Here is a 9,069-nt window from a genome sequence, read left to right on the forward strand (position 1 = left end):
CTCTTCCTCCTTCTCCCTCTCCCTCTCCCTCTCCCTCTTCTCCCCATGGCGCCACCACACCCTAGCCTCGAGATGGGCTTCCGCCTGCGCATCATCCTCGACGTGGCCAACGCCTTCAACTATCTTCACCAGTTCCAGCCGTCCATTGTCCACGGTCGCTTCAAGACCCCCAACGTCCTGATCGGCAACTCGTGGCAAATCAAGATCTCCGGTTACGGCATGGACCGGATCTTCGGTCGGCCGGACTCCGTGTCGGTGGTGGACTACTGGGCCTCGCCGGAGGTCCTGCGCGGGTCCCCGGCCGATGTCAAGAGCGATGTCTTCTCCTTCGGCTTGATGATGTTCGAGGCGCTGACCATGAGCCAGGCCTTCATCGACCAGCGCAAGGACATCAAGTGGATCAATGATGTGGTGGAGAACAACCTCCGCCCGGTGATTCCCTCGACGCTGGCCCCCTTCGAGCGCCTGCTGACCGAGTGCTGGCACCGGGACCCGGAGCTTCGCCCCTCCTTCGTCCAGATTACTCGCAGCTTGCGGACCATCTGCGACCAGCAGGAGGCCCGGGCGCCGAATGGGCGCCGGGCCGTGGTCGACCGGCCGTCCTTCGGCGGGGACCTGTCCCCGGGGGCCGGACCCCTGGGGGCCTTCCCCGAGGCACGCACCAGTGCCGGTGGCCAGCTTTCCCATCAGCAGCACCCGCATGGCGGCCCGTCGCAGCGCCAGCGCCCGAGCCTGCCCGTGCCCCCGGGCCGGCAGTCTTCCCGCACCGGCGGTGGTGCCCATGGGCCGCGGTCCCCCTCGGCCGGGCCGCCCAGCCGCACGCCATCCTCCAGTGGCGGGGGGTCGGCCCTTCGCGATCCCCTGGCGGCCGGTTCTCGGGCCGATGCCGGGCCCGGTGCCCACGAGGCCGCCGGCCCGACAGCAGCCCACCATCCGAAGCGCTCCTCGCGCGATGACACCACCCGGTCCTCCCAGTCGGACATGCATCACACCCATGTAACCGGGGCCCACCTGTACCACCAGCTCCTGAGCCGCACCCGCTCGGCCAACCTCACCCGGACCAACAGCATGCCGAACATCTACCGGCCGGGTGGCGGGTCGGCCCTCTCCTCGCCGATCCCCTCGCCGGCGGTGCCCTCTTCGCCGGCCGAGCGCAGCCCGGCCCCATCGCCCTCCCCACCCCCGGAGGCCGCTTCCCTCGCTGCCGGCTCTTCAGACGCGACTCCGGTCCATGGGACGCGCTTTTCCGCGTACCTCGACTCGGATGATGCCCCCCCGGCGGCGGCGGTCTCGGCGGCGGCGGCGGCGGCGGGGCCGCCCTCCCGGCGCGCCGGCCACACCGCCGCCCACGCCGGCGAGGAGCAGGCCCACGCCGGCGGGGACAGCCCCGGGCTGTCTTCCCCCCCGGCTGCCAGTGTGTCCCCCCTGCTGGGGCACATGAATCCGGACTTTTCGCTGGAGGCTTCCATGCCCCCCCTGGCCGGCAGGTCGATCTCCTCCTCCTCCTCCTCCTCCTCTATCTCGGCCTCGGCCTCCCCCAGTCCTTGTGCAGCCACCGCCCCGCCGGCGGTGGGTTCCGTGGTCGCGAGCGCCGCCGAGCCGCCCGGCCAGCTGCCTGACCCGGCCGCGCCCGCCTCCGCCAGCCCCACCTCCACCACCGCCGGCGGTGGCCGCTCAGCAGCCCCCCGGATGGTGGTCAACACTGCCGCTCCCGCTGGCAGTGGGCTTGCCCTGCTGCAGGTGGCTGCCTCCGGGCAGAGTGCCGAGGCGGGCGAGGCGTCCCCCTCGCACGCGCCGGCCCCCAGCCCAGACATGCTGCTCGATGGCCCGGCGGCGTCTGAGGACCCGGTGCCGGGGGCGGCCCCGGCCGGCACTCCGTCGCCGACCGCCGCGGCGCCGGCGGCGGCGGCGGCGGTGGCCATGCCGGCCTCCGTGGCCGTGATCGCCCCGGCCAGTCCGCCGCCAGCCGCCCCGCTGGTCAAGACCGGGCCGACCGGCACCTCCTCCCTGCCGCCCCTCCCTCGGCCCGGGCCCGGGCCCGGGCCCGGGGCCATCGGGGTTCCCAGCATCGCGTCCTCGGGTGGTGGCCCCGCGCGCCGGGCCCTCTTTGCCGCCCGGCCGCACGTCGCCAGCACCCTCAGCCAGGTGAGCTTCCCATCGGACGAGAGCTCCTGCGAGAACCTCGGGGTCTATTCCTCGGACCTGCTGGCCTTCGACACGTCTCTCGAGGCGGAGGACCTTCTCCTGTCGTCGGGCTCGCCTCCCGAGGAGAAGGCGCCGGTCGCGGTCGAGTCGCCCGCCTCCCCGGTGGAGCTGGCCCAGGACTAGTGTGTCCGCGCCGCTCGACCATCTGCTTTCCCTTTGTTTCCCCGCCCTCCAGCCCTTCCTCCTTGTGTCCTTCCCCCCCCCCTTTCCCTCTTTCCTTTCCCCCCCCCCTCTCTCTCTCTCTCGTTTGCTTCCCTGCTGCGTGTGTAGACACATGCGCACATTGGCATCTGCGGCGCCGACGTGCGTTCGCGCGTGCCACAATATACTCCCCCTTTTCCCTTTCCCTCCACCCGGGGTCTGTTGTTCTCCTTGCTCCGCCCCTGTTCCGGGCGAGGGGGGGGGGGGGGGGCAAGGGGTTCATCCGGCGCAGGGCAGGGCCGAGCGGGTGCTCTCACATGCGAATCCCGCGAGGTGGAGCGGGCGGTCGGCAGGAAATACCCAGACAAGCCAAAAGGGCACACGGGCGGACACCGAGAGAGGGGCCACAGCTCCGGCCCGGGGGACGAAAAAGGTTGGCACCGACTACCAACGCATGCGCCGATGGTTGCGTCCTGCCCGGTGCCCGGTGCTCTCTCCAGCCCCAAGGGGCGTCCCCCTCGGGGCCTCTGCCTGTGAATATGTGGCCCCGCCCCCCGCCTTCCCCTGGATGCGACCGGCGCCCTGGTGCCGGTCCCGGGCCCGACACGCCCCGAAGCGAGTGGCCCACCGCGCCCCGGGGTGTGGGGCAGATCTCTCCCCGGCGCGGCCTTCCGGTTGCCACAGCGAAGAGCCCGCGTCCCCGGGCGACCGAGGATCCCGCGGCCAGCATCCGCCCTCCCCCCCGCCCCCTCTCGCCCTCCCCCTGCCCCTCTTTCTCTCCCCCTCCCTGTCTCTCTCTCTCTCTCTCTCTCTCCTTCTCCCTGTCTCCCTCCCTCTCCCGCTCCAGCCCCTTGCCGATGACCCCGCTCGAGGACGCGCCAGGTGGCGCGGCCCCTGCCGACACTTCGCCTGACGCCTCACCCCGAGCCTCGGCCAGCGCCTCGGCCACCACCGCGCCCGGGCCCGACCTGTTGTGCGAATACAACTGCAGCCGGCTGAACTCCGGCCCGGCTTGGGTGGAGTGGCTGCTGTCGGTGCCAGCCGGCCCGGGGGACCTGCTGGCCGGCCAGGCAAACAACCCCGGCAGCGACCATGCCCAATTCGACCTCTTCCCCTTTGGGTCCTCCTTTCCCAGCTACCCGGCCATCCTGCCCGTCCGATCGGCGGCCACCCGGCGCCTGAGCCGCTACCGCGGGGACTACGCCCTCGCACTGGTGCCCGCCGGGGGGGCCGAGGCCGGGTCGGGGACCTCGCCGCCGACCACCCCCGGCCTGCCGGCCCCGGGGCCGCGCTTCCGGCGTCTGGTGGCCCCGCCCGGGGTGTGGCTCGAGCGCTTCCTGGAGCTGGCCCGGGGCGATACCGGCAGCCGGTCGGTCGGCATCCCGGAGGACATCCGCGCCTTGGCTTGGTACTCGCTCAGTGGCTCCGGCAAGCGCCGGTCCCACTGGTATCGTGGCCGCCTGGCCGAGTTCCACACCGCCATGCGGGCAGCCCGCGCGGCGGGCCCGGACTTTGAGGCCGCCTTCCTCGAGGCCACCCGCACTCAAACCGAGCCGACGCTCTTCTCCGTGCGTACCCTGCGCCGCTCCCGCCCGCGCCCCCCTTCCCCCCTCCGCCGCTTCGCCCTCACTCACGGTGTATGTGTGTGTGTGTGTGTGTGTGCGCGCGCGCATGTACATGCGCATGAATGCCCCTTCGATGGTTCCCCTGCCGGCCTTGTTGCAGACGCTGCTTTCCACCCCGGCTCCCGGCGGGCGGGAGCTCGAGCAGGATGTCGAAGTGCCCGAATCCATCGATCGCGACATCCGGCGGATCCGCACCAATTCCTACTTCGATCGCCGCATCGGGTGCGTGCGCGCGCCTTCCCGCTCATCCTGCGCCCCCCCCCCCCCCCCCCCCCCCCCCCCCCCCCCCCCCCCCCCCCCCCCCCCCCCCCCCCCCCCCCCCCCCCCCCCCCCCCCCCCCCCCCCCCCCCCCCCCCCCCCCCCCCCCCCCCCCCCCCCCCCCCCCCCCCCCCACACCCCCCCCCCCCCACCCCCCCCCCCCCCCTCCCCCCCCCCCCCCCCTCCACCCCCCCCCCCCCCCCCCCCCCCCTGTGGCGCCCTCCTCTGGCCTTTCTCCTAACCGGTCCCTCACCACGCCCCCCGCGCGGCTGCATGCCCAAACCAGTGACAATCTGTCGGCCATCTCCCAGGTCCTTCAGGCCTACGCGCGCTATGACCGCTTCACCGGCTACTGTCAAGGTATGTCCCCCCTCCGTCTTTCCTCCTCCTCTCCGCACTTCCTTTCCTCCACACACACACACACACACACACACACACACGCGCATACACCTCGCTACCTCCCATTCGCGAGACCTGCTTCCTCCTCTTGTGCCCATGCTCACCTCGTTGACCGGGCCCTCCCGCCCCAGGCATGGTTTATCTCGCGTGCTTTTCATTCGCCGTCTTTGCCACCCCCAGCATCTTCGATTCGCTGGCCCCCCAGGGGTCCGGCCTGTCGACCAGCAGCTCGCTGGCCTCGCTGGACCGACTGAGCATTTCGGATCCCCCCGGCAGCCCCGGGCCATCGGACGCCGACCCGGCGGCCCTCTTCCGCCCGGTGTCCGAGAATGACCGCCTGTGCGAGCGAACCCTGTGGTTCTTCATCGGGCTCATGGACAACCTCGGGATAAAGCGCCTGTGCGTGTGTCGCGCAGCCAGGCAGCACTCCCCCTCCGAAGGGGGTCTTTCGCCGGCATTCAGCATGCTTCGCATTTCTCACACTATGCCCCCCCCCCCTCCCTCCCCCTCGACGCAGCTACGATCCCTCTTCGCCCGACATGCACAGCCTCCTCCTCCGGATAGACCTTCGCATCAGCAAGTCCATGCCGCAGCTTCATGCCCATTTTGTGCGTGCCCCTCGGACGTCCTCCAGACGCTTTCCCTTCATTCGCGCCTACTTACACTCCCCCTCCCCCCTCCGACACACACACACACACACACACATTATGAAGGTGGAGAATAGCATCATCTCGCTGCTGTACGCCCTGGAGTCCGTGCAAACGCTTTTCGTGTCGACCCTGTCGCCTCGTGCATGTGCCCGGGTGTGGGATCGGATTCTTTGCGAGTATGCCATCTCCGGCATTCTGTCCGGCATGCCGGCTGGGCAGTCACCGGCCGCCGGGTCCGGCGGCGTCTCGGCCGCCGGGGCCCAGCAGCGGCGCGCCTCGGCCCCGGTCCAGCGTGCGGCCAGCAGCCCCGGCCTCGGCGGCGGCGGCGGCCGGAATTCCACCAGCTCCTCGCCGCCGCCTCCCCGGCACGGGACCCCGGGCCCTTTGTTTGACCGGCCCACCCGCCGGCCGCGCACGGCCGTCACTCCGCCACTGCCCCCAACGGCGGCCCCCCACCTGGCGGCCGATTCTCCCTCCCCCTCGGACAGCCTGCTTCTTGGTCGCCAGTCGCTGGACATCCGCCCGCCCACCAGCGACCCGGGCTACTGCGAGGACACCCTGACGCCGCTCTTCTCCGAGGCCGAGCTCTCGGCCCGGGCCATCCGCGACGACTTGGAGGATGACCTGGCCCTGGAGGCCAACCGGTGCCTGCCGCCCGAGCGCATCGCCATGCGATGGATTGTCGATGTTGTCGAGGCCATTGTCTTCATTTTCAAGGGTGCGCCCCGGGCTCGCCCGTCCCCTCGCCCTGCTCCCTCATCGGGTCATGCTCACGTCGTACCCACGCACGCACGCACGCACGCACGCACGCACGCACGCACGCACCCCCATACAACCACACGATCATGTGTCTTCGCCCGCGCACGCAGACCAGCTTCAAAAAATGCAGATCGACGAGATCCGCGACTTCCTGCGTGCGGCCCTCACCGGTGACAGCCGCATGATCACCGACGCCCTGCTCGTGGGCGGGGTCATGCCCGATGGCACGCGCGTCATCCAGCAGGAGCAGGCCCTCCTCTTCCGGGCTATCCACCTCTTGCGGCAGGGGCGCCGGCGCCGGCGCCGGCGGGGCGGCATCTTCGGGCGCCTGCTCTTCGGCCATCCCACGGCGGAGGCGCAGGCGGCCGCGTCGCAGGCGGCCGCGGCCAGCCTGGTCGTCGGGCCGCCGGCCCCGGCGCTGCTGGCCGACAGCCGGTCTCACAGTGCCCCTGCCGGTGGGACCATGGGCACCGGCCCAGGCGCGTCCGCCGACGGGGCCAGCCTGCTGGATGACGGCGATGAATCTCTGCATGCGGATTTGCTGGCATACACCTTTGCCCTGGCTGCCGATGGGCCGGCCCCGGCCGGGGCCGACGGCGGCCCGGCCCCCCGGCAGGACCGCCCCGCTGGCGGTGGCCCCCTCGGCATGGTGGTCGATCGCCTCCTCCGGTCGCAGCAATCCCTGGCCAGCGTCGGGCCGGCGTCGATGGATGAGAGCCCATCCCCGGCCCAGCAGGCCGCCAGCTCGGAATCCTGCCGGATGATGTAGGCTCCCGGCGCGCCTCCCCCCCCCCCCCCCCGCCGCCGCCCTCGGCCCTGCCCGATGGATGGTCGGTCACCGTGGGGCATATGTGCACAGACAGTTGACGCCGTGCTCCTCCGCCCCCCCCTTCCCTCCCCGACCCCCCGTCCGTGTGCCCGCAATAGAAATGCATGAGTCTACACGCGCGGCGCCCAGGTCATGTGCCAAAAAAAAACCCGAGAAGAGGGGGGTTGGCCAGGAAGGGGCCTCAAGCTTGCGGCCGCCAGGGGCAAAGGGGAATGTGTTCATGTTTGCGGGGGAGGGAGAGAGACAAAGAGAGAGAGAGAGAGAGAGAGAGAAGATGTGAGGAAGAGGGACCTCGTTCGCCCCTGCCCTCCCTCGTTCCCCTGCCCCCTGGGCTGGAGGCCTCCTCGCATGAAGGGCAGGAACGGACAGGGCCCAGGGGGGGGGAGAGGGGGCAGCGAAGCACACGATGTCGGACGCATCGCAGCGCATGGCCCAGCCCTCAGAGGACCGTCAAAAGGGCGAAGGACGCGTAGAACAGGAAGATGGGGTAGAAAACCAGGACCAGCTGCTCGCGCAGGCCGTAGGCCTTGACGAAGAGCGACGACCCGGCGATGGTACACCAGCTCACCGTCAGCAGGGCCAGGAAGAGGGAAACACCACCCCTGTGCCGGAGGGAGGGGGACGGGGCACGTGTGTCAGCGGGCGGGAGGAGCAGCAGTCGGGGCAGCCGCCGGCACCTTGTCAACCGGCGGCGCACAGGGCGAAGAGGAACGCACTGCAAAGTTACCAGGGCCGTGATGAAGGAGAGCCCCACCATCGGCAGGAGCCCGTAGCCCAGGATGGAGGCCGTCTTGGAGACCGAAACGCTGGGGGGGCGGATTCCGCGCCGAGCCCGGCCGGCCAGTCCCACAGGAGGGCACGAACGGGCGCACCATGCGAAGGCGGCTTGCGCGTCAGAAGAAGCGAAGGAGGCGGATGGCCACGGAGGAGAGGAGGGGGGGGGGGCGCGCGCGCGCGGAAGCGGGAGGCGGCAGGAGGAAGGACAGGGACGCCACAGGGGAGGCACGGCCATCGGCCAACGCACGAGATGGTCCCCATGAGGTTGAAGAGCATGCACAGACCAAGACACCCGACGACCGCCACGCCGTAGATGTAGCTGAAGTGGACCTTGCCACTCTGTGTCGATGAGGTCAGTGACCCGGGGACAAAGGATGCCAGGAAGGGGGGAGTGGGGCAGGGGGAGCGACGGAGGGGCAAGCAGCGCAAGGGCCCGAGGGCGGGGCGACCGGAGAAGGCAGGGCCCCGAGACCCAGGACAAGGAAGAGGGCGAGGGAGGCACAAGCCCCAGGGACCCACGCACAAACAGCAAGAAGGCCCCGAGCAGGAGGCAGAAGAGCAGCGGCCCGGCCAGGTCGTCGCCATCCTCATCGGCATCGGCAGCAACTTCGGCCGAGCCACGCAGGGATGACAGCTGCTTCGAGGGGTTCAGGACATGGAGGGACTGCGGGATGTTGCATCGGACGAGGGGCAGGCCAGGAACCAGCCAAGTCAGTGGCAGGGCGCGCGCACAGGCACAAGCACAAGCACATGGGGCCCGGGCTTTTCCGCGGGCACGCACCTTGGACTTGATCCTTCCGAAGTTGATGCCGAGCTCTGCCGGGGACGCATTGCCAGGGGAGGCCCGGGGGGGGGGGGCCGAGCATGTCAGAGCCACAATCGCCATGAGAAGAGGGGAGGAGGATGGAAAAAAAAGAAAAAAGAAGAGGCGCGGCGCGGGGAAGGACAAGAAAGGCGGGGGCAGGTGAGGAGGGATCTCGGCCCGGGGCCTGGCCGGCAGGGCGCACCCTCCAGCAGCGGCGGCTCGCCCTCGAAGCCCCCGGTGCCGAAGGCCGCCGAGTAGGAGATGGTGATCGGCCCGGAGCCCGGGAGCTGGCCGCCAATGGCATCGCCGGAGAACATGGCCCCGGGATTTTGGCCGGAAGTGGACACCCGGCCGCCGATGTTGGTCGGGAAGCTGTACGCATGGCCGGCCGGCGCGTGCGCTGTTGGCAGCGATCCGCTGGACGCCGAGCCGATGGACCCCATCGCCGGGCCGGCCGGCATGCCGGGGACGCCGACGCCAAAGTGCCCGGCCGGGGCCTCTCCCCCGGGCGGCATCTCGAGCATCTCGAAGTTCGGGTGGAACCACGGCTCGCTGGCGGCCTGCGACGGATCGACGCCGGGCTGGGACATGGCGTTCTCGGAGGGGGGGAGGGGGGGGGGG

General features: G+C 70.9%; 3 protein-coding genes across 3 annotated transcripts in view; 2 read left to right on the plus strand and 1 right to left on the minus strand.

The window, feature by feature from the left end:
* H696_01842 (TKL/DRK protein kinase) overlaps positions 1 to 2,328 on the plus strand; it is a gene marked incomplete at both ends in the record, with an annotated part of 9,430 nt that extends 7,102 nt beyond the window's left edge. The window contains one exon of the mRNA XM_009495743.1: positions 66 to 2,328. Coding sequence (XP_009494018.1) covers positions 66 to 2,328 — 2,263 coding nt within the window. The remainder of the gene's footprint in view (positions 1 to 65) is intronic.
* Positions 2,329 to 3,145: 817 nt separating this feature from the next.
* On the plus strand, positions 3,146 to 6,830 carry H696_01843 (hypothetical protein). The gene is made up of 7 exons (XM_009495744.1): positions 3,146 to 3,914; positions 4,072 to 4,193; positions 4,516 to 4,589; positions 4,760 to 5,027; positions 5,146 to 5,236; positions 5,342 to 5,996; positions 6,148 to 6,830. The coding sequence occupies exons 1-7, from the start codon at positions 3,204 to 3,206 to the stop codon at positions 6,804 to 6,806; spliced, it is 2,580 nt and encodes an 859-aa protein (XP_009494019.1). The 5' UTR covers positions 3,146 to 3,203; the 3' UTR covers positions 6,807 to 6,830.
* A 287-nt stretch (positions 6,831 to 7,117) lies between these two features.
* Positions 7,118 to 9,061, minus strand: H696_01844 (hypothetical protein). The gene is made up of 6 exons (XM_009495745.1): positions 8,651 to 9,061; positions 8,425 to 8,459; positions 8,167 to 8,307; positions 7,891 to 7,982; positions 7,583 to 7,672; positions 7,118 to 7,468 (listed from the first exon to the last, which is right to left on the minus strand). The coding sequence occupies exons 1-6, from the start codon at positions 9,036 to 9,038 to the stop codon at positions 7,306 to 7,308; spliced, it is 909 nt and encodes a 302-aa protein (XP_009494020.1). The 5' UTR covers positions 9,039 to 9,061; the 3' UTR covers positions 7,118 to 7,305.
* Positions 9,062 to 9,069: the final 8 nt, after the last annotated feature.

The sequence above is a fragment of the Fonticula alba genome, assembly GCF_000388065.1.
Source record: "Fonticula alba strain ATCC 38817 unplaced genomic scaffold supercont2.3, whole genome shotgun sequence".
In the NCBI taxonomy this organism is placed as follows: Eukaryota; order Rotosphaerida; family Fonticulaceae; genus Fonticula; species Fonticula alba.